Source organism: Glycine max, chromosome 18, assembly GCF_000004515.6.
Source record: "Glycine max cultivar Williams 82 chromosome 18, Glycine_max_v4.0, whole genome shotgun sequence".
In the NCBI taxonomy this organism is placed as follows: domain Eukaryota; kingdom Viridiplantae; phylum Streptophyta; class Magnoliopsida; order Fabales; family Fabaceae; genus Glycine; species Glycine max.
The window spans coordinates 13,149,879-13,173,845 of NC_038254.2; the positions used below are offsets into that span (position 1 = coordinate 13,149,879).

The following is a 23,967-nucleotide window of genomic DNA, read 5'->3' on the forward strand; positions in this document are numbered from 1 at the left end:
ATAAATTCAGTTAATTCACATCGGTTTTGAAAAAACCGATGTTAACTAGTTGATGTTAACATCGGTTTTTTTAAAACCCGATGTTAACATTAATTTGTTAACATCGGTTTCATAAAAACCGATGTTAAGTTTATAACGTTAACATCGGTTTTTTAAAAAAACCGATGTTGTGTTATTCATAAATTAAAACACCAAATTTTTTTCTCCCGCGCACTCAGATTTGTCGTTTTGCCTAAGGAAAATCTTGTTGTCTGGTTTTGTTCCTTGCATAATAGGCCAGACAACTACCTTAAAGGAATAATTAACAGGTCAGTGTTGTTTTTCAATACATTTGCATTATCATTACTCAGCAACATCAATATTTTAATGTTCCTTGTATTCAACAGTGCTTTGAACGGACTTGATGATACTCCACAACCTAAATCCAAGGCTAGTGCTAGGTGGATCGTTGTTAAAGAAAGTTTCTACTTATATATATTTTATGTGTGTGTACACTAATTTGTAGTTAACGTTTAATATTTGAATTTCATTATGTATTTAGTGTAATAGACAAAAAGGAAGCACTGAGTGTGGCTATTACGTGATGCACTGGATGTCCACTATAATCTTAGGAAGCTTAAGGAATAATTGGGAAACGGTAATTATTTATTTCAAACAAATTTCATTTTGCTATGATTGGTATTATATTAGTAACTTATGTTTTACTTTTTCACGCAGTATTTTAAAGATGTTAGACTGTTGGAAGCAGAGAGATTGAAGGCGTTTCGCATCCAGTGGACAAAGCATTATCTCAAAGTTAGAAATCAAACTTAGGATGTTAGGGAACTTTGTAATTTTAGTTTACTTAATTAGTTTACTAGCTTGCTTTACATTTTTTACCATTGATGTTTCATTTTAACATTGAATATTCTTTACTGATACTTATTAATAAATTCTTTCTTTATTGATAGTTATCAATTGATTTTTTACAATTGATAGTTTACTAGCTAGTTTTTTTGCTTAAAACTGTTTCAAAACAGAATGCAAATATGTTGTGTTGTGTGATCTGAATTATTTGCAGGTTAATTTTTGGGTTTAATGAAAAAACAGATAATGTATTAAAAAAATTCCTAATAACAACATCAATTTTTAAAAAAAAATCGATGTTAATCTTCACAAACAACATCATGTTTTTCCAAAACCGATGTTAACTGCCAACATTAACATCGGTTTTATCCAAAACCGATGTTAACTTACAACGTTAACATCGATTTTCTACAAAAACCGATGTTAACATATAACTTAACATCGGTTTTTGTGTAAAACCGATGTTAATGTTTTGGAACTTAACATCAATTTTCAACAAAAACTGATGTTAACGTTGTAAGTTAACATCGGTTTTTGAGTAAAATTGATGTTAACTTATACGTTAACATCGAGTTTGGTAGAAACCGATGTTAACTGTCAACGTTGTTATGAACATTGATACCTTTTTTGTATAATTCTTATTATATAACATCGGTTATTTAAATAACCGATGTTGTCATTTTTACGTTAACATCGATTTTGTAAAACTGATGTTAACGATAATACTTTCAACATCGTCACTTTCAACATCGATTAATAACCGATGTTGAAAGTTATAAATAATCGATGTAAAAAACATATTTTCTAGTAGTGCTTACTTCATAGGCTTAATTATATAATTATTCCCTCCATTATAATTAAGATCTTTTACTTATTTAAAAAAGTTCAACCAGATCCCTTAATTGTTAAAAAATCCAATCAGATTCTTTAATTGTTTTTAAAAAATTCAATTAGATCCTTCAATTATTAAAAATTCCAACTAGGCTCTTTCACTGGGTTCCTAATTATTAAAAAGTGCAATAAAAAATTATATATTTCATTATGCAAAAAGAATTAAGCATAGTGTTTTTAATAATTAAAGGATCTAATTGAACTTTTAAATAATTGAGAGACCCAATTGAAATATTTTAAATAATTAAAATTTTTAATTAATTTTTTTAATAATTGAAGGACACAATTAAACTTTTAATTATAATTAAAAGAAATTGTATAATTAACCCTACTTCATATACATTTGTAACTTTTTTGTCCAAATGGTACAATTACCTTCCAAATTATCTAAACTAGATTTAGGCCTGCCAATAAATTGATTTTAATCTCCATTGTTTTAAATTCTATTTCAGTGGAGAATTACAGATCACCAAAAAACAAAAGTTCTAGATTTGAACTAAAGTTGTGCTATTTTTATCTGTGAAAATCGAAACAAACAAGTCAACTTTCATTAGTAACACAAGAAAAAATTTATTTCATGGAAGAAAATTGCTTAAATTAAATACCAAAAATTTTTTGCAGCGTAAATCATTTAAACTTTTTTTTATTGAAGCTCAATTTAATTAATTCAAAATACAAAGAAAGAAATTAAGAGAGAAAGAAAATGAGAGCCATTATTATTTTTTTGGTCTTTCGAATGCTATCATTATTGTTTGACAACACAAGATACTATATATTGAGTAAATATCAAGTTACATTAAATTCTATGTTAAGAAAAGAATGATGGTAAACTTTAGTCATTTGATTTCACGTAATGATGAGTTTAACTTAATCGAAACCATAATCTATAATTTATTTATACTATGTCATTCATTTTCTCATAGTCCCAAAACCTCCCACCACGCTGTCTCTCAATCTATCTTATTGTAAAAATATATTGTTTCTTTCATCTGTCTTTCATAAAATCAGAAAATCTTTCACTACTTTGTTCCTCACTACTCTTACCAGAAAAATATAAATTTAGAGTGTTGTTAGGTGCACCCAGCATTATTGCTGGTGCACCCAGCATTCTAAAAAAATGACAAAATTATCCTTGTTTGTTTTTCCGTTTATGAATTAAGTTGATTCATACGTTGATCCGTAAGAGACTTCCGGATCAAAAAATAAATTGTGCCTAACACTTGGATGTAACTATGACATAGGAAGGAACAAAAGAGTTAAAAATTGTAACTATTGAAACTAAAATGAGATATTTTATTTAAATTATAGAAATTAAAAGAAAAAAATAATTACAACGATAAAGATCAAAAGGATATTTATTGATAGAATAATGACCAATATGATATTATATATCTTATATAAATTGATTGTGTGCTATTTATTAATTAAGCTTGAGAAGACTGAAAAATATTATGTCTATATGTTAAGAACTAGAGAACATCTTTAATGAGATTCTTGAATTGAATTCTGAGCTTACGAATCTCTCTTCACCTGATTTATCATTATACATGCTCTTAAGATCTCCCACATGGGAAAGGAGAGGAAGAATGACAAGGTCAGGTAGGATGGCAAAAGTAGCAGACCACCGTTGAAAAGGATCGGAAAAAATGTTCATTCAAGGCAACTGCTATAAGCAGTATCATCTATGTCATACAATTTAAATAAAATATCTCATTTTTAACTCTTTTGTTCCTTCCTATGTCATATAATTTAAATATTATATTGCTACTCTAGTACCTATACACCTTGATATTTCACAAGCATAGCTCAGCCCGAAGTTCAAGCTGCCAACATCTCTTATCCATATTCTCTCATCCAGTTGATCCAAGGCAATGTCTTTCATGGACTACCCAATGAAGATCCATATGCCCACCTTGCTACATACATAGAGATTTGCAACACAAAGAATATAGCTAGAGTTCCTGAAGATGCCATCCGCCTCAACTTATTCTCCTTGGCTGATGAAGCAAAAAGATGGTTGAACTCGTTCAAAGGAGATAGCATGCGGACATGGGAGGAGGTGGTGGAGAAATTTTTGAAGAGATATTTTCCAGAGTCCAAGACTACCGAGGGAAAGGTGGAGATCTCTTCATTCCACCAATTCCCTGATGAATCATTGAGTGAAGCTCTTGACTGCTTCCATGGTTTACTTCGGAAGACTCCCACCCACAAGTTCAGCGAGCCGGTTCAACTCAATATCTTCATTGATGGCTTGCGACCCCATTCAAAGCAGTTACTTGATGCCTTCGCTAGTGGAAAGATCAAACTAAAGACACCTGATGAAGCTATGGAGTTGATTGAAAATATGGCAGCCAATGACCATGCCATCCTTCGTGATCGAGCCTACCCACCTACAAAGAAGAGTCTTCTCGAGCTCACATCACAAGTTGCGCTACTAGCCCAGAACAATCTCCTAGCCAAGCAACTAGAGACCCTCACAGAGACGGTGAGCAAGCTTCATCAACAGTTGCAGGCAGTGCAACCTGCCCATTCTTCAGTCATGCACATTAGAGGATGCAACATCTGTGGTGGGGCCCATGAGTCAGGCATGTGCATGGTCCAAGACGATGTATCCAAAGAAGTAAACTATATGACCAATCCATACCATCAAGGGTTCCATCAAGGAAGACCTCCAGGATACAATCAGGGGGGAATTTCTCTCAAGGCCAAGGTTGGAGATCCCACCCCTGGAATAACTTCAGCAGAAATCAAGGAGTTTCATCTAATCGGCCTCCCAATCAAGGGCCCGATTTATATGAGAAAATCACTAAGCTAGAAGACACTCTGAATCAATTTATGTAGGTTTCTCTATCAAATCACAAGAGACTGAGTCTGCCATTAGGAATCAAGAGGTACAAGTGGGCCATTTAGCTAAGCAATTGGCTAAAACATCCACGAACATTTTTAGGGCCAACACAGAGAAGAATCCCAAGGAGGAGTGCAAGGTAATTTTCATTAAGAGTCGGAGGAGGGAGAATGCAGAGAGAGAAAAGAGAGCTAAGGGAGTATTGGAGGATGTGAGTAATGAGGAAGGAGAGAATAATAAGATAGAAGAGGGTGATGAAGAGAAAGAAGAGAGCAAGGAAAAGGGTGAAAAGGTCTTACCCACTAAGACCAAGAGTCAGTTAGCAATGGAGGCTAGAAAAGAGATACCCTTAGTCCCAGTGAAGGACATCCCATATCCCTTGGTGCCATCAAAGAAAGATAAGGAATGACATTTTGCTCAATTTCTTGACATATTTAATAAGTTGGGGATCATCATTCCCTTTAGAGAGGCCTTACAGCAGATGCCTTTGTATACCAAATTTTTGAAGCACCTCCTCACGAAGAAAGGGAAATATATCAATAATGAGAGCATCGTGGTGGAAGGAAATTGTAGTGTTGTGATCTAGAAGAACTCACCAAAGAAATTCAAAGACCCAGGAAGCGTAACCATCCCATGCTCTATTGGGGATGTGTCAGTGGGTAAAGCTCTCCTTGATTTGGGGGCAAGCATCAATCTAATGTCCTTATCTATGTGTCGGAGAATTGGGAATTTGAAGATTACTCCCACCAAAATGATGCTTCAGCTAGTAGACCTTTCGATCAGCAGACCATATGGTGTAGTTGAAGATGTCCTAATCATGGTTTGCCAATTCACTTTTCCGGTGGACTTTCTGATAATGGATATAGAAGAGGATCTTGACATTCCTCTAATATTGGGTTGTCCATTCGTGCTTACTGCAAAATGTGTTGTGGACATGGAGAATGGCAACTTGGAGATGAGTGTGGAGGACTAGAAAGTCACTTTCAACTTGTTTAAGGCAATAAAGTATCCCAGTGATAACAAGACCTGCTTTAAGGTGGAGGCAATTGAGCAAGAAGCTGACCTTGCTAGGCGACACCTGAAGGTTGTGTTTCTAGAAGAAGATGAAGTCAAGCCAGTTTGGAATCTAGCAGCCCCTTCCATTGTCCTCCCTAGGCCAAGGCGAGTCAAGGCCCAAACTACTCTAGACACTCCACTAGCTCCACCTCCAGTAATCCTTCCTCCAACCACCTCTTCTACAGCCGACAAGCCTTTTTCCTCGTCTTCCCAGCAGGATCATCTAGTCTAGATGATGTAGAGCCTCCATCATGGCTATCGTCTCGTCATCCAGAACCTGCACCAGCTATCCATTCACCTTTCTATGAAGCCTCCACTGATGACGCAAGAGGCTTTTCTACAGCAGGTTGTCCGGCCAGGAGTCCAATCCTCTTCTGTAGAGGGGGGTGACACCTCTAATATGGGTAACAATGGAGCTGATGATGATTACATTGTGGGCATCACTACTGCACAGGAAGCTTGAGATCTAGGGCCCACACAGGATTAAGGCCCATTTTGATTAGGATTTTTCTTTAATTCTTTTTATTTGTCTTTATTTTTTTTTTGGTTTCATTTTCTTTTATTCTTATTTTAAATTCTTGCATTTAGGATAATCTAATTTCAGTAGTTTAAATTCATTCATTTAATAGTTTTAATTTAGTTTGATGCATGATAGGGAGGTAGATACTTATTGATTGGTTGCAACACATTTTGAGTGAACCGATTGCATGAGTGAGACTAACTGCGTACTAATGAGTATTTTTGTGAATGGTTGATTCTCGTGATAGCAAGCATCAGTGTGAGTGATGGAGTGTGAACTAACAGTACAAGAATGAAAAGGTTAGTATTTCTGACAAAAAAGCAAGGAATGAGAACCTTCATACTTCAATGAAAACTGGTAAATTGTGTGAACTTTAAACTATGAGAGAACGATTGGTTTTAATTTTCTGATTTTGCATGATTCTTGGATTGCTTGAAATGCATGTATGATGTGGAGATGATCAAGGCCTTGTTTGTTATTTTATTCAGATACTTAGCCAAAAAGCTATCATGTGAATGAATGCATCCCTTGCACCCTTTTTTAGCCTAATGTAAATTTTTTTTGTTGGAACCCAAGCCCAAAATGTGATATTTACTAACTACCTTTTCCTAGGTTGTAGGAGAGTACTCATGGATCCAAACAAATTTGTCCCAAATTTAGGGGAATGTTTTTGGGGTGATTTTCTATTGCAAGAAAATAAATATACAACACAAGTTAAATTGAGTTACAAAATATGGTATTACTCTAGCCCAGTATGAATGTTTTTATATTTGCAAAAAAAAGTTATGTTATTTTAAAGAATAAAATTTGGGGTAAACCATCATCAAGGAAAATAAAGGTGCTGAAAAGAGTAGCAAAGCAATAAGGTTGGTGTTGTGAAAAATTCTAAGTTGTGGTTTGTAAATAAGTTAGGGGAATGAATGCTCTCCTAGATCCTAAGCTTTGATTCCTAGAAAAAACCATGATTTCTTTGTTGGTCCAGCCACGTTACAATCCTAATAAAGTCCTTAGTGATCCATATTATGCATGTATGATAGCATTGACTGAGATGATGTGCAAAGTTGGGAATTTTACTATTCAATTGTTATAATTCAAACACTTTTACCGAGACACTTGTGGGATTGAGAGAAACACTAGCCTTGTAAGGACTGAAGTTTGGTGATTATTCCTTGTGATCTGTTATTCTTGCTAACCATTTCATTTAAAGTACATATTGTTCTCCTCCTTTCATGAACTTATGACAACTCTGAACTTGAGAATTGGCCAATGATGTTATTTGGAATGTATGCAGATATCTCATGAACTATGATTGGTAAACTCTAAAAATTTTTCCTTTGGCTTGAGGACAAGCAAAGATTTAACTTTGTGGGAGTTTGATAACTACTAATTATGAGTATATTTTGGAGTTAAATTATAGAGGAATTTGTAATTTTTCTCTTCTATTTTTTCCTTTTTGAGCAAATAATTGATAAATTAACATCATTTAAGTTTTTATGCAAAGAATATTAAAAGTGATTGATTTATGAAGCTTAGTGAGTAAAATAAAGCCCAAAAATGCAAGAATAATTAAGGAAAGCAAGCTAATTGAGGAAAGAAGGATAATTAAGAAAAACAAGCTAATTGAGGAAAGCAAACTAATTGAGAAAAGAAGGGCTAATTAAGGAAAGAAGACTAATTGAGGAAAGCAGGAAAGTAGAATAATTAAGGAAATCAGACTAAATCAGAAGCTCATTAATTTGCACCTATAAAAGAAGAAGAGGGAAGAAGAAGGAAAAGACACACAGAAATTCCAACAAAATACAATTCATTATAGAAGGCAAAGATTAGAAGAAGGAGAAGCAAGCAATGGGAGTCATTCCTTCCCTCCATTCCCTTTCTTATCTTTTTCCCTTTACTAAATATTCCTCTCTTGGAATTGTAAAGTCTCCATGAAAATGAGAGGTTAAACCCCCTTTGTTGGGAACTTGACAGCTAACTACTCTTGATGTAATTTCTCTTCCTATCTATTTATGAATATTACTTTTGCATTATCCTTTCTTGTGCCTAATATTCTTGTTTGTGGCTTGACCACCCATTTGCATGATAAGTTTTAGGGGTAGCGTTGGGAAACGTTATTTTCTAATAGAACTAGGAAAGGATATCTAAATAAAGTCATCACTAGGGATAGATTGATATTTGTTTAGCCTGTTATACATCTTTGTTCTTAATGCAATTTACTATTTTAGCTCTACAAAGGAATTTGAGAGAGAAAATAGATAAATTAAGTTCTTTCATGCGGGAGACCAAAGTTAGAGTATATTAATAGATGCAAGTATAAATTAAAATAATTATAAATAGAGAAAAATCATTAACATTACATTAAAGTGTAGCTTTGGTAGGCTAAGTTTCCAACATTACATCAAAGTGGAGCTTTGGTGCACTTGCCAATCCATCAACAATGCACAATGTTTTTACCTTTTCTTCTTAATCTTATCCTTGATGACCTCCCCTCTTCTCCATTGATTTCTCACCAACGATGGTTCCCTCTACCATGCTTGCCAGTGTTGCCACACTTCATCCCCCAAATCTTCTTTTCTCTCTCTTTCTTTCTCCATTAATCATTCCTTCTTCATCACCCTTCCCCTCCATCTCTTTGTTCCTCTTTTGAAACCCTTAAAATCCAAAACCCTCCAAAATTACAATCACAATTTTAGATCTAACAAACAATTAAAACCCAAAAATTGTAGTAACAAAATTTCATAAAATTGTACAAATAAAAAAGAAACCAAAAATAATGGATGGACACTATGAACATTGTGATAGGGATGAGGATGACGAGCGGATAAGGCTTGCACTTGGGCTCAAGCGTAGTGAGGGTGTGCCTTCATTGAGAAAGCTCCCAAGACCAATAGTGATGCAGTGGTTGGCTTCAGAGAGTAGGGCACGAAGATCTTGGTTTTGGTAGTGGCTACAATTTGGGAGCCACGACGTGGTGGTTTGCAATCGGGGAGAATGTGAGGAAGGGTAAAATAGGAAATGCATTGTTTGGTTCTCCATGTCAGTGTTTATTGTCGCGATGCCAATGATGATGTCGGTGGCAGCACTTTTGCAGCAACATGATCTATCATTTTTTCGCGATATTTACCCTTTTGTGAACTAAATTAATCATTTTTAAAGTATAGGAACCAAATTATCACCGAATGCAAAGTACTAGAACCAAAGTGGCTATTTATCCTTTATATATCCATCCATTTTTCTTTCCCATTGGTTTTTCAATTGAATAATAAGGTTTTCAAGAAATTAAAAATGAAATTCTTTTAGTAAAAAAGCATAAGTATTTAATATTATTATATTTTTATTTATTAATTTTTAATTTGTATTTTAATGTATTTTTAACCGGGGTATTTTTTAAGTAAAAATTAGAACTATTTTTATATACATTTTAACCTATTTTAGAATTTCTTCTTATTGCTCTTGTTCAAACAATTTACTTCTTTGATAAATTAAATATCTCTTAATTAGAATGAATTGAATGTGTAATTTTTTTTATATTATTATTCAATTACACATGTTCTGTATAAAAAGTTAATAAGTTTTTTTTTGTTTTTATAATTATTATCTTAATCGTTATATTTAAAATAATTTTCAATTGATTGATAATATAAAATATTTACATTATTGATATTTAAAAAAATAAATTTGTTAATTAATACTTGTTTGAAAAATAATTTTTTTTCTTGAAGTTAGTTATTTAAAATAAAAGGCATGATAAAAAAAATTGAAGAACCTTTTAAATGAATTGAGTGAAAGGCACTTATACTATTTTTAAAGTATTATAAAATTAGGTTCAAATATTATTTTTTTAAAGTAGGCATGCTCGGAATACAAAAGAAAGGGAAAATATTGAAAAGGGAATTAGATTATAGAATATTTTTTAGTTTTCTTAGTAATGAAAGAAAATAAGAAGAAAAAAAGTTCCACCATCTGTGTTACATTTTGAAACAACGTATTTCGGAAGCATATTAATTAGCAAGATTCTCTCTAATACTCTCTTCCAGTAACTGTCGGTGGAAGAAGATTTGGGACAGGGAAGCATTGCCCAAATGCAAAAATTGGCGAGCCTGCTCCAATCTCCCAGTTAACAACTTAACATCCATCAATCTAAGGAAGAAAAGATGTTAATTATGAATAAGTGCTGGCAAAGATGTTTCAGAACCTCCCAAAATTAAAGGAGCAAGCTATATATCCTGACTGAGAACCATAATCCTCAGGCAAGTGAACTGGATATTTCCTACTGTAGGTTGTTATAAGATAAATTTGGATGTTGCAATAAGATGGAACATGGGAGCTGGAAGTTTCCATGCTAGTATGTAAATTATATCAAACAAAAAAGTAATAGTTGATTATCATCAATCAATAACCCATTAATTTACTCAAAGTTGGTCATGTTATATAATAAATAGCGCACGATCATTTTATATAATAAGATGATTTCATATTGGTCATGTTCTAACAATAAATGCCATCCTGAATGCTCTGGGTAGGACTTGCAAAGCATTTAGCATGCCATCATTATGACTTTAATAAATCCTGCTAGGTTTCTATAAACTCGGAGAGATTGAATTTGTACCGTCCCTGTCATGCCTCTCAAATTTTTTACAAAATATGATTATATGGATAGTTAATATATGTATTGTATTGATGATGTAAAAGATTAATACATTGTTATGTAATTATAAATTAACATGTGGGATAGATTTATTAATTTTTAAATAATAATTTTAAAAGTCATGTTTATCATATTTTTTACAATTGGCAATAAAAAATATTTTATATAAATATTAAACTCAAATCACGTATATAAGTATTGAAAATAGGTTTAATTATACTTTTATCTTTATAGTTGCAACAATTTTTTTTAATTCCTATAGATTAAATAGAGTATCTCATTTTGGTTCTAAAAAAGAAAATACACCATTGTCGCAGTGTCCATCTCGACTCCAACAATGTTCTTGGTCCGTTCATAAAAGTTGTCATGCATGACAAAGGGAACAAAAGAATAATTAATCCTAATTAGTTTGATACCCATAATTCTTCTATTATAGTTTTAAATCTTCTTTAAAGTTACTTATGTCTTAATTGTTAATGATTTTAAGTCATTTAAAGAGTATAAAAATTTACAAACTTTTGTTATTGAGAAGGGATAAAGAAGATAATCTTTAGTCAACTTATTATTATTTGTTTAGACAATAATATAATTGCACTTTTAGTTTTTTTATAACATCGACTCTTTTAATTAATATAATAAGACGGTTTACACATCACATATTTCATTAATTAATTGTACTTTTATATATAAAATAAAAGTACTTTTTTTTTTAATTTTCAAACTCTTTTTTATGACCTTTATGTAACAATTCTACTGTAAGAAAATCTAGTGAGATTTGAAACTAAATTTTTTCTTGTAGACTTTTTTATATTAATATTATGATTCTTTTGCAAGTTTTTTCTACAAAATTTTTCTGCAAGTTTTATTATAATTTTGGTAAAAAAAAATGTTTGTATGAAAAATAATTTTTCTTGCTATTTTCTCACAAAAAAGTTTACATATAATTTTTCTAACTTTTATTAATAACAAATGAAGGCCTAAAAATTGATAGTTATTAATAAATTATAAAAATATTTTATTTGATCCCTCCAAAAAAAAAATTGTTAAGCTCCGCCACTAACGCATGCATCTGTATTTTTTTTATTAAAATTGTGCAATTTACCTTCCAAATCATCTAAACCAAATTTAGATCCGCTAACACAATCATTTTAGATGCATGCTATTTCAGTGTAGATTTATAGATCACCAACAATTAAAGAGCTTCTAGAGTTGAACCCAAGTTGACCGATTGCTACCAGGGAAAATCCAATCATATGAGTCAACTTCCTTAAGTAACACAATAGAAAAAAAAACAGTTATTTCATAGGTAAACACTTTTTAACGAAGCTTAATTTAATTAATACAAAATAGAAAGACAGAAGATAAAAGCATCATTATTTTGTTCTTTTATTATTATTCTTTGACTACACAAGATAATATGACTCAAAATTCAAAACAACACATTAGTGCACAAAGGAAAACAATTGTATTTCACTCAAGTCCCTTAGAATTTGACTATGTCTATTCCTTTGTAAGATGTTCATAGATGATATTGACAGCTAGGGCTATTAAAAAAATAAACTAAACTGTTGTTGAAGTCAACTCTATGTGCTAAAAGAAAATGAAATTTTGAACAAAAAACTAAACTGTTTCTGAATTGTAGCCATGAGACTAAAAAAATGTGAAAATGGAAAAAAAAAAATGGTTCAGGTGTGTGCAATAATCCTCCTCTAAGTGGGTCTCTGCTAGCAGTCCCAACATGTGACTCACACCCTGTCCTTTTTTAATACAAAAAATTGTGAAAAGGCAAAGCAAATAAGATGTTTGTTGAGAACAATTCAAAATAGTTCGGGTTGTTTGGGTCAATTCAGACTTGCCAAGTTAAGTTTCCCTAAACTGTTAGGCAATACAGTTTAGTTCACCAAAACTACACAATTCAATTCAGTTCATCCAATCTATTTTTACAGTTCACTTCAGTTTTTTAACAGTTCATATCATCAATTTTGCCCACCCCTACTACTGATAGGCTTATAGCAGTTGCCTTGTATGAGCAATTTTTCCTCTTCGATGGTGGTCTTCTACTTTTATCATCCTACCTGACATTGTCATTCTTCCTCTCCTTTTCCATGTTGGTGAATCAAAGTTCTGTCTTTTAACTTCTAGTCTAGCCAATGTTTCAGAACCCCCTCTTTTTTACTGTTTTCCCTAGAAACTCAGCCCCTAGAGACTATTTTTCTGCATAATACCTCATTATCACCTAAGATTCTGGAGAATGTGTTGAAAGCACAAATCAAGGGAAGAAGCTAAAGGAAACACCAACAAAATAAAACATGAGCTACGACTGTTAGAATTTACAAATTTTATTTTTCCCTATGATAGAACACAAACACAACCAACTAGTGGATCTACAAACGTCAGACAATATCAATAGCACTTGGATCCACAACTAATCAAATTCGACCCTGACATACATTATATGAGAATTAATTTGACCTAAAATTGCACATTTTAGGACCTTAATTGATGGTTTCTATCATTCATAAACTAATATGATTGACAACATATTTTTCATATACTAATTTGACAATTTACTCCCAGTATAAATAATTAGACCATGAAGATCGCTAGTGTTGTATTAGTATCATTTTTTCACTACTCCCAGTATCTCCACCAGCTTCCACATGGACACGTTCTACAATCTTTCAAGGTATATTCAAATAAATTAGCAAAACCCCTAAAAGTGAAAATTTCAAATAAACAAAACCCAGAAAGAAAAATTTTCAAATAAATAAAACCCTGAAAGTGAAAATCCCAAAAATTGGGATTTTTCGTAGAAATCTCTCTTTCATTTCGAAAGTTTTGAGGAACCCACACAGAAGAAGAAAATCCCTAGACGCGACAAATTTATTTAAAAATGAAAATAAAAACAGTCAATCAAATAACATCTAACAAAATCCTTTATTTTTTATTTGCAATGAAGAAAAAACGCATTATAAATCTTAAAAATTGCCCAACTGAAACCAAATCGAGAGGTTGAAGAGACGCACCAAAACAGACTCAAAATCAGCAAAGGTTTATTTAATTTTTTTAAAAAAAGAGTAGTAAAATGAGAGATTGTAATGGTAGAACCTTCAGATAATCATCACGAGGCCGAAGGGTATTTGCGATCGGGTGGCGCGTGGAGAGAGCGAGTGGGAGAACGCGAGCAGCAAGGAGAGCGAGGAAGAATATTCAGATTGAAAACTACTTATGAAAAACATCATAGAATGTCGAATGAAGAAACCCCTTTGTTTTTGTTTTGTTCAGGTTGCGTTTTACTATCCACATGTTTCTTCCTTCTTTTCCCTTCGCCGCTTCCAGCATTCTCGTGTCTCACTCTTTCGCCGCCACAATTCTCGCTACCCCTCTTTCATACCCTCATTTCTTAGACCCTTATTTATAACCCTCCTTTTTTCTTTCACGTTGGTTTTTTAATTACGAGTAATAATGGTTTTGAGAAATTAAAAATAAAATGTTTTTGTAAAAATTATAATATTTAACATTATTAGTATAGTATGTTCACAAAGAAATATTATTCATATTTTTTTCATAATTTTAAATAAACTTTATTTATTAGTTTTACTTAGTATTCTTAAAGTGAAAATTAATAAAAACTATTTTTATATATTTTTAATTCTATTTTAGAATTTCTTCTTACTGATTGCGTTCAAACATTTACTTATTAATTAAAAGTTTAATTATCATTTTAATAAGAATTAAAAATTTAATTAGAATGAACTGAAAGTTCAAAAACAATTATATTATCATTCAATTGTTATTAAGTTTTATAGTAATTATATTTAAAAATTTTAATTAGTTAAGAGTTATAAAAAACTATAGTAATAGTACATAAAAAATTTAACTCATTAATTAATACTTGTTTAAAAATATTTTTTTTTCTTGAAGATAGTTATTTAAAGAAAAGGTGATAAAATAATTGGAGTTTTTTAAATGAGTTGAATAAAAGGCATACATGCTTTTTAATTTTAAAGTATTATTAAAATAATTATTTTTACTAGGTCATTTAAGTATAAGTAGTCAGGTCAATTTTTTAATAAAAATTAATTATCAATAAAATTAATAATACTTAATATCAAGGTCAGTTTTTTAACAAAAATTAATCATCAATAAAATTAATAATACTTAATATCAATGTCATGTTGACCTAAAAAATAATTATTTTTTTACGTGCGCATCTCATGCAATTTAGAACCATGATCCTGATAAGAAATGTTTGATTGTGATCGACTAGAAAGACTAGAAACCCAAAGAAAAATGGTTGATCATGGTGCTACGAACTCTCTTATATACTCTGGGGAGGATCCAAAGATGATTTTGGAAGTTGGGACCAATTTTGTCATGGGTATTGCTCATTTTTGTCAAGAACCACTTGCCCCAAGGGATGTTAGAGTCACTAAATATCTAGACTCTAAACTTCATGGGTATCATCAATGAATTCTTTGTTACCGCCATTGCTTTCTATCTTGACAAGGAGCTTGATAGAGTGAGTGAGAACATGTTGGTTTCTAGTCTTGGTGGAGAGGAAAAATGGAAAAGATGATGCAATGAATGGTTCACTAGGAAGAAAGAAATTGGTAATCTTTCTATTTTGTTTGATGTTGAATATCGGCTAGACCACATCAAACATCTTTGTCTTCAACACAAACACACGAGCTCATTGCCTGGACCTGAACCCAACTTAGCTCTTCATATTCAACACATGGAAAACTGAGCTCCAAACTGAGGTTGGAAACTTTTTGTGTTACAATCTAAAAGTTCACTGAGTGGGGGTCACAATCGATTTATGGTTGTTTCGATTAGAAAATGATTTTCATTTGCACTTGGGTCCTCTACAAATGCAAAGCATGTGGTGGTTATTAGCACAAATCTCAGACTTTAGGAAAGGTTTGGTATGGATTAGCATTTTGTGACTGGGTCAGAGATTTGAATAGTGTTCACAATGTCGTTGGAGTGTTGCCCTTGAACATGTGAAGTTAACAAATCAGCTACAAAAGGAAAATGTTTACACACGTATCATTTTCTTTCCTTCCTTCCAAAGTTGGATGTGATGAAAATTTACCACCCAACTTGCAAGGGAGTAACAAAAGTTATATATGATCAGATTTGGTTGCAACTTGCAACTACTCAATTACAATTAACTTTGCAATTAGTGTATATTCTTCTTAAGCTTAATTCCGCACATCTCATTTGTATTATTCATCAATCATTCATCATACAATACATTTAACAGCAATACAATAATTTTCTATTTCTATGAAACTTCTCTACATTAAGCTAAATGACATGTCCATGCTAAGCTAATGTTTCATATATCACCTTATAAATTTCTGATACAAGCAAAATGTTAAATGAAAAAATAACCATTTTTATAATATTGGAAGTGGCCATTTAGATTTTTATTAATCATTCTCGTTAATTTTGTTATTAGTTATCCTTTTCATTAATTTCCCCCTTTTTAATATATATACAAACTATTCAAGTCTATTTAAATTTTTAACATCTATCATGAAAGATAACATGATCCAAGGATATGCATTCAGGATCCAAAAGGTCATATCCAAAAATTTAGTTCATGTAAATCTCAACATTGAACTACTTCAATTTTTAACGGAAAAAAAAAAGGAGAAAAACATTACTAAACTCCCAATGCCCATACTATTTTCGCAATAATTCCCATCACTTATATACAACACAAGCGGTGTGACACACAGCTTGATAGTTCTATATTACCACAAAATTTGAATAATCCACTGTTTGTTCCAACCAATCAGCATTTTGAACGAGGTGGATTCAGTTTCCACAAAATGCCACAATATCTCTTTAACCAGACAAAAGAGCAGAGATGGACAGTAGACATGTCAGAATGACACCACTGACTGTGGATGAGTTGAAGATTGCAGCTGAGATAGTGCAGTATCACTTTCTTCGTTGTCATCAAAAGGAATTGATTTTCCACATGCATCCTTCCTTTGAATCAAAACAAATAACAAATTGGAAGAATGTTATAAATTATTGCTCTTACAAATGGGTATTCTGTGACCAATAATAGTTATCTTTTATCCCCATTACCTCGTGCTAAACTCAGTAACTCAATGATACAAAAAGAGGGGCTTATAAAGAGTACGATATTTGAGAAAAAAAAAAACAAAAGCTTGACACACTAACTTTTTCTTTATCACCCTTTTCTTTTACAAGTGAATATAGTTCAAGCAAAAAGCAATGCTTAAACAAGAATGCATACCTTTGAGAGATGACAGTCTCCTCAGATAATGCCTTTTCCAGCCTCTCTTCAAATGGTGTTGCATGCCATTTCACTTTCTGATCCTGAAAATAAACAAAAAATTAGATGCAAATGCAATATATAGATTCAAACCTCTTTCAAGTAGGAAATAATAATTATAAGTCATACTTCTTTATACTTATTGGTTGAATTTGGTATGCCATTACCATCCCACCACTTAGGAGGAGGAGCTTGAGAATCCTCATCCTCATTCCAGTGAGCTGCAACCATCCCAATGATAGGCCTATCAGCAGGTGTTTTGCGGACCTGATTATAAGCGGTCTGCATTCTCTTGTTTCTCTCCTCCAGAATGACAGCCGCAGGCTTCAACCAGGAAGACAAGCTTTCCTCCACCTTACATACATTTTCACAAGACATTTTCTTTAACCCTTTTTCAGGAGTTGAAGTTGTAATTTGAGACAGCTCAACTGATTCACTCTCCTCAAATTTCTTCAGAGAGACATCATCACCAGGGTTGTTAATTGGATACACAAACTGGGACTTAAGTCGAGGCTTACCATTTGGCAAGTCTTTTGTTGCAGGGTAAACTGTTCCAGGAGTTTGCATCTCGTCAGATAGCTTCATCGGGGTAGGATTAGGCGATGGTTTATATGCACTCTCATTATTTGGTGAATCTGTTTTCTTCATATGTCGTCCGCCATAATCAGATGAATCACAGGATGATAAATCACTGCCACATTCAAAACGTACAAACTTGTTCCTCCTCTTAGTGTATGTGGTCGATGGCCAAGGTGAAACAGAAGCTGTATTCTTGTCCAAACTGTGAAGACTCCCTGTCCTAATTCCTTCCGTAGAATCAATAGGGTCACATTGAGTACTTTGCGCATTGGAGATACAGCTGCAAACGAATATGTAATTTTCAGAAATGGACTAGGTATGACCACAATACATGTGTACATTCAGTGAAAATCCCATACAAAATTTTCATTAAAAGAAATCTTAGAGAAAAAATGAAAATCAATTTCATCATTTTTTTATAGCAAAACCCTTATTAAAGAACAGATTTTCTTAGACTTTTTAATAATAATGACTGCAGCCCCTGTTAATAAGGTGGCCTTCCCATTGTTCTAAGAGTAAGGAACAAAATATCCTCCTATGAAATTGACTAAATTTCCCATTAAAAAAATCTAAAAGGGCAGAAATGAGAATCAGTTTCATCAAGTTTTGAGAGTGTCCCTGTTAACAAACAATTTTTTTAATTGAAATGAGCTGCAGCTGTTTCCCATTGTTCTAATAGTAAGGAACAAAATATCCACTTCCTAAGACATTGACTAAAATGTTACTTGCTCACATTCATTATTACTCAATATCAGCATGAAAAAAATTCAATACAAAGAGATGAATAACCTGCTTGGTGTTTGCTCCAAGGAATCAGTTCTCTCCCCCCCTTCCTCGCAACATTTTACAGGAGTTGAGGGATTGAAAGGTTGACCATCAAGGTGGGATTTCTCAAGAGGGGTCCTTGCTAAGGTACCACCAGCTTTGAGAAACTTGGCCTGCAGAACAAGTTGATCCAATTATATAAACAAATTTTACAAAGCATATGTAAATATGCACCCATCTAAAGTACGAATCAACAACTTGACAAAATACAAAAGTGACTTAAAACTTCAAAAAGTGTTTTTTTTTTTAAATATTGTATAATAATGAAAACATATTCACTCGTGATAAACAGAACTTAACTTGTAAGAATTCAGAAAAACAAAAATTACTGAAACATTCTATCAAGACTATTATTTGTCCACCAGCAAGGCATTGCCACATTGGTCATCTTAGATTATCTAGCTGCTAATGTTACAAAGATTTATGTGCCTGAAACTGAATATATTGGCAATTATATGAAAGGGATAACTAGATATCATACATGGCATATCAAGAATATGTCATGGAACTAACATAATGATATTGTGACATCATCATCATCAGAAAATTGCTAACTTCATCACAAATGTAATCAAGGGCATGGACCGGAGAATGAGTCAGCAGACATAAACCCAACAATGTCTGCTAACTTCTCATTGAATAAATTCATTTCTTTTGTTGAAAAGATATACTCAAAAGTAGAAAAGGACAAAAAACAGTAACAACATAGAAGAACAGCAAGGTTTGAGGTGTGTGACCAAAATGTAGTTCCTTTTGTTCTATATTTTAAACACTTGATTCAAATCTCCCTTGACACAATTACACATGACTAAAGGTTTAAAACTTCAAAGGTGCTAATTCATTATTTCATTTAGAAAAAGAATGAAACTGTAACAAGATAGAAGCCAATATTTTGTGGCAACTGGCCAACATTTCCACACATGCTGCTTCTCAGTACAGTCAGGTTATCTACAAGTCACCTTGCTGACAGAAGCTTGAGGTAGAAATTCACAATGCAACACCAAGGCTTGCCAGAGTGCCATGGTTAGCGGTGGTCTGACACACTAACTGCGATCACCATATGAACTAAGCCAAAGCATCTCAGGCTATTGCACAAGTCAGAGCTGCTACTGCCTACCATAAACATAACTATACTGACATCAATTTTAAAACCCACTTCACTTCAAACTAAAACTACAGGTTTCATCCAGCTCACTGCTCTGTGGCATCAACTAATCCCATTATCCATATTAAAAAAGCCTCTTAAAAGAAACAACATAGCAAAAACAATGGAAAAAAACAAGTAAGGACCCCGGGGAGATTTACACCAATGGGCTATGAGCAATCACACAAATGAACCTGACACCATACTTTAGCCCAAAACTTTAACGTTCGGATTTATGGGTATATCCTTCATTTATATGATGTTCAACTTTCTCATTCCTATCCAATGTGGGACTTCACCCCACATATGTACACCATCAAATATAGGACAGAATCTAAAAAAGCCAGCTTCGAGTCCTATTGCTGGTCATTCTCAAATTGTTTTGAGAATGTTTGCTTGTAATTCCATAGTATATTAGGCTTTTGTGACAAATTACTCTTACTTACTCCCTAGTCCCTTGACCTTGTTCTCATTTCACTTCATCTATAAAATTGCAAATAAAGTTCAAAAATATCACAATCACAAATAGTACGCAGTATAGTTCACAATTGAAACAAAATCAAGCACCTCCTTTTCCCTCACATACAGGAACAAAATGCCCCAACACTCAGCACAAATAGAAATTTCCAAATTCCAAAAACAACAAACAGAACGGGAAAACTCGTAATCGCACAACAAACAATTGCAGCTATGTCAACACTAACAAAAAAAAAAAAAAAAACACACCTCACTGTCACCTTTCAGAGATCCCACTTCAATACTTTTCCCATCATCACGCATAACAGAGTCTTCTCTCTCTTCTCAAAATTCAAACCACAGAATCAGTAAACACACTCAAAATTAAACAAAAATAATAATGAAAATAACAAAATATAAAATAAAATAAATTCACCTTCGGATAGAAACAAAGTGGATAACCGATTTCGAGAGACCGCAACATCCTGGTTCACACAGCAAAATCAAAACCCTCACATCGCGAAAATGAAAACCAAAACCAAAACTAAAACTAGAAAAAATCAGCTGAACTATTCAATGACGCTTCGAGCTTTGCTTCTGCAAAGCGAACAAAATAGCGGAAAGTCGACATCAAAAAATAAAAAAGTAGCGACCAGTGGTTAGTTACGTTTGGTTTGTGTTTGCTGGAACGAGAAGAAGGCACCGTAGCAGTGGTAGCGGCGGCGGAGGTATCGCGGGCTCTGAAGCAAGCGAAGAAGCACCCCATGGCAGTGGTTCGGGAGCAGGATCGGAGAACGAACCTCAGTGTCGAAGCTAGCTGCAGCTCTGGCCCGAGCGTGTCATGGAAGAGGCTCGGAGCAGGTAAGGTAACGTTACGTTTGTATTTTTTTTATTTTTTCTTTTCTTTTTCTTTTTTTTTTGGTGAAAAATGGAAAATGAGAGAGAGAGAGAGAGAGAGTGTGTGTGTGAGAAGTGAGAAGTGAGGTGCGAGTGGCGAGTCGATTTTGAAATTTGAACTAATGAAGGGAGGGAATGAGGGAATGAACGAATGCGATGCACGCACGCTACTGTGCTGCGATGAACGAGTGCTTTTCTTTTTCTTCCGCCACGCGCGGAGAGTTTAGGTGTATAGGACGCGCTACGAAGTGGGGACACGTGGAGCGTGTGGCGCATGGGAGTGTGGTGATGGAGGCGGCGAGTGGGAGCGGTGTAGAATGAGAGTATGAGACTGTGAGAGTGATGAATGTTTGTCTTTTTCGCTCTCGTGTATTAAACAAGAATGTTCTATGGATGGATATTTCATACCAGTATTTGTGATAAAAAATGGAATCTCTAAGGTGGATTTTACCTCAAGATTTAGCTATTTACGGTTACTGATAACGTAATTTTATTATTAAGGGATCAAATGTAATTATAATTATTAATTATTAATAGTAATAACAAAATTATTAATTAAAATAATTTTGTTCATCATTTTCTTGGTTTTAAAAAATATATATATATGACATAGTTGTTTTGTTAAATTATTCAACTAGGGTCTCTCAAGTCTTTTATGATTATTGACCAATTAAAGTTACATATTTGATCGATAGGTTTAAAGAAAATATAACATCGTTAAAGAATATATGTCATGTTCTCCTTAAATTTATCCATCAAATTATTAATTTTACTTTGTCAATGATAAAAAAAGATGCATGCTGGTAAATTATTTTGAAAGAGGCTCATATTCATACTTTGTTTATAAAAATGGTCCAAAATGGTCAATAATTCCTATTTGAAAATTTTCAAATGTCCATATACAAAAAATAATAATAATCCAATTCTTAAGCAACCAGTTTGGGATAGTAGCAAGATTTTTGTTTTTGTTTTCAAATATAGTTTTTAAAACAAAAACATATTTGGCAAAAATAGAACTTGAAACGATTTTAACTCCTTTTTAAAATACTTTTACATTCATATTCAAAACAATCAAAAAAATAAAAATGTACGAATTTGGTTAACAGTTTTTAAACAACACAATCTCCCTACATTTGATAACGAGCTTTCTCATTCCTACCACCGTCATTGACAAACACAATTATAAACTACAACTATCATAAATACCACCACCACGACCACTATCATTGACAATATCGCCTCCACAATAACTATTGTTTCTTCTACCATCACTAGTGACATTACCGCAACCACCACCAGCATCACCACCATCACAATTACTGATACCACCACCAACACCATCATCACAACCACCATTACTATCTCCACTACAGCTACCACCACCCTCGTCATTGTCACCACCACCACCACTACCAGCACCTCCACCACCATTGACATCATCACCACCACACAAAAACACATTTAAATTAATTTTAATAGGATATGAAACTTCTAAAATGAGTTTATTTTGAAACTAAAATTAGAAGGAAAAAAAAAAAGACAAAAACAAAATTTTAAAAACATATGGTCCTATTAGGAGTGGTTGTTTGATTTTAGCTTTGAAATTTTATAAAATCAAAGCCAATTTTTGTTTTGAGTATGAATTTTAACTTTGATTTTCAAACCCTAACAGTTTTGCCCTCTACCTTCCCAGTCCCCATCACCCTATCGCATGACTATCTCAACAACAACCTACTCACCTCCCTTTCACCATACCACTACTATAAAAAATGATGCTCTGCAACCACCATCGTTGCCAAATTCATACCAGAATCCAATGGGCTTAGACCCATTGGTCATGGTCCACTTACAAATCACTACTCTTAAAACACTACCACACAGATCCAACACCAAACTCAGCAACACAAGAATAAATCCTTAAATTGTTGTCATACTTCCTCAAACAAATTGTTGTCATCATCGAACACAAACCACCTTACACACATCTCGTTGCAATCCACAAACCTCCTTCACCGCCAACACCACACAGATCGTAATTCATAGCCTGCCACAAAACGTGTATGGGAACTTGAAGGGGGAGGCTAGTGGTGGTGCAATGGTCGTTTAGGCAGGCGGATTTGATGAAGGGGAGGTAAGTGGTGGTTTGGACGAACCAATTTGGTGAAGGGGAGGTTGGTGGTGGCATAGTAGTGGTTTAGGCAAGCAGATCTAATAAAAGGGAGGTTGGTGGTGGTGGGCGCGGAGTTGCAAGGTCCAATGACAACACCACCACTGGTGGCAGCCTAAGATTCGATGTCACCACCACTAGTGGTTGACCGGCATTAGGAAACGACGAGATGGCAAAGAGTGGTGGAGGTGAAGGGATGTTATGGGAGAAGTATGAGAGTGTAAATCCACAAACAATAATCAACAAACCTTCGAACGAGGCTTAAGTTATTTGTTTTGTAAAAATTTTGAAACTCAACTAAAAATCACCTCAATCAGGACATAAGTTTTTTTTATAATTAAAATCCTAAGATTATTAAAATCTTCACAAAATCTAATTTTATGACAGTTTTAAGCTACCATAAATTAATCTCATAGATTTATTTTTTAATGTAGGAAACCAATTAAAAAATAGTTTTGAGACTTATAATAACTGCTAATTATGAGTATACTTTGGGGGCTAAATTATATAAGAATTTGTAATTTTTCTCTCTTAATTTTTTTCTTTTTGAGCAAATAATTGTTAAATTAACATTATTTAAGTTTTTGTGCAGAGTATATTAAAAGTGATGAAGCTTAGTGAGTAAAATAAAGAATTAATTAAGGAAAGCAGAGCTAATTAAGGAAAGCAAAACTAATTAAGGAAAGAAGACTAATCAAGGAAAACAGGTTAATTAAGTAAAGTGGACTAATTAAGAAAAAACATGGTTAATTAAGGAAAGTAAAGGCGTATTTA

At 33.2% G+C, this 23,967-nt stretch overlaps 3 protein-coding genes across 5 annotated transcripts; 1 reads left to right on the forward strand and 2 right to left on the reverse strand.

The window, feature by feature from the left end:
• The first annotated feature begins 5,291 nt into the window (after positions 1 to 5,291).
• Positions 5,292 to 5,870, forward strand: LOC102667054 (uncharacterized). The gene is made up of 2 exons (XM_006603176.1): positions 5,292 to 5,543; positions 5,619 to 5,870. Exons 1-2 carry the CDS (start codon positions 5,292 to 5,294, stop codon positions 5,868 to 5,870), a joined length of 504 nt encoding a protein of 167 aa, XP_006603239.1.
• A 10,481-nt stretch (positions 5,871 to 16,351) lies between these two features.
• Positions 16,352 to 21,244, reverse strand: LOC100527635 (protein JASON). 3 transcript variants are annotated; one of them, XM_041011906.1, is made up of 7 exons: positions 20,797 to 21,234; positions 20,566 to 20,614; positions 20,400 to 20,473; positions 18,494 to 18,642; positions 17,255 to 17,984; positions 17,087 to 17,169; positions 16,352 to 16,812 (listed from the first exon to the last, which is right to left on the reverse strand). In XM_041011906.1, exons 1-7 carry the CDS (start codon positions 20,893 to 20,895, stop codon positions 16,704 to 16,706), a joined length of 1,293 nt encoding a protein of 430 aa, XP_040867840.1. In that variant the 5' UTR covers positions 20,896 to 21,234; the 3' UTR covers positions 16,352 to 16,703. The 3 variants fall into 3 exon arrangements, with proteins under 3 accessions (XP_040867840.1, XP_040867841.1, XP_040867842.1); XM_041011907.1 differs by having other exon boundaries at positions 20,400 to 20,470; positions 20,797 to 21,226; XM_041011908.1 differs by having other exon boundaries at positions 16,783 to 16,812; positions 17,293 to 17,984; positions 20,797 to 21,244.
• Positions 21,245 to 22,206: 962 nt separating this feature from the next.
• LOC102667181 (loricrin-like) lies at positions 22,207 to 23,211 on the reverse strand. Its single transcript, XM_006603177.1, has 2 exons — positions 23,031 to 23,211; positions 22,207 to 22,517 (listed from the first exon to the last, which is right to left on the reverse strand). The coding sequence occupies exons 1-2, from the start codon at positions 23,209 to 23,211 to the stop codon at positions 22,207 to 22,209; spliced, it is 492 nt and encodes a 163-aa protein (XP_006603240.1).
• Between the last annotated feature and the right edge of the window lie 756 nt (positions 23,212 to 23,967).

Excerpts from the sequence above, each read along its gene's own strand:
- LOC102667181 (XM_006603177.1), bottom strand. The coding sequence starts at position 23,211 with ATGCCACCACCAACCTCCCCTTCACCAAATTGGTTCGTCCAAACCACC. Across the intron at positions 22,518-23,030 it reads TGGTGTTGGCGGTGAAGGAG|AAGTTTCATATCCTATTAAA; the intron begins GTTTGTGGATTG and ends AACTCATTTTAG.
- LOC102667054 (XM_006603176.1), top strand. The coding sequence starts at position 5,292 with ATGTGTCGGAGAATTGGGAATTTGAAGATTACTCCCACCAAAATGATG. Across the intron at positions 5,544-5,618 it reads ATGGCAACTTGGAGATGAGT|GTGGAGGCAATTGAGCAAGA; the intron begins GTGGAGGACTAG and ends ACCTGCTTTAAG.
- LOC100527635 (XM_041011906.1), bottom strand. The coding sequence starts at position 20,895 with ATGGGGTGCTTCTTCGCTTGCTTCAGAGCCCGCGATACCTCCGCCGCC. Across the intron at positions 20,474-20,565 it reads CACTTTGTTTCTATCCGAAG|AAGAGAGAGAAGACTCTGTT; the intron begins GTGAATTTATTT and ends TTGAATTTTGAG. Across the intron at positions 17,985-18,493 it reads TTGGAGCAAACACCAAGCAG|CTGTATCTCCAATGCGCAAA; the intron begins GTTATTCATCTC and ends ATTCGTTTGCAG.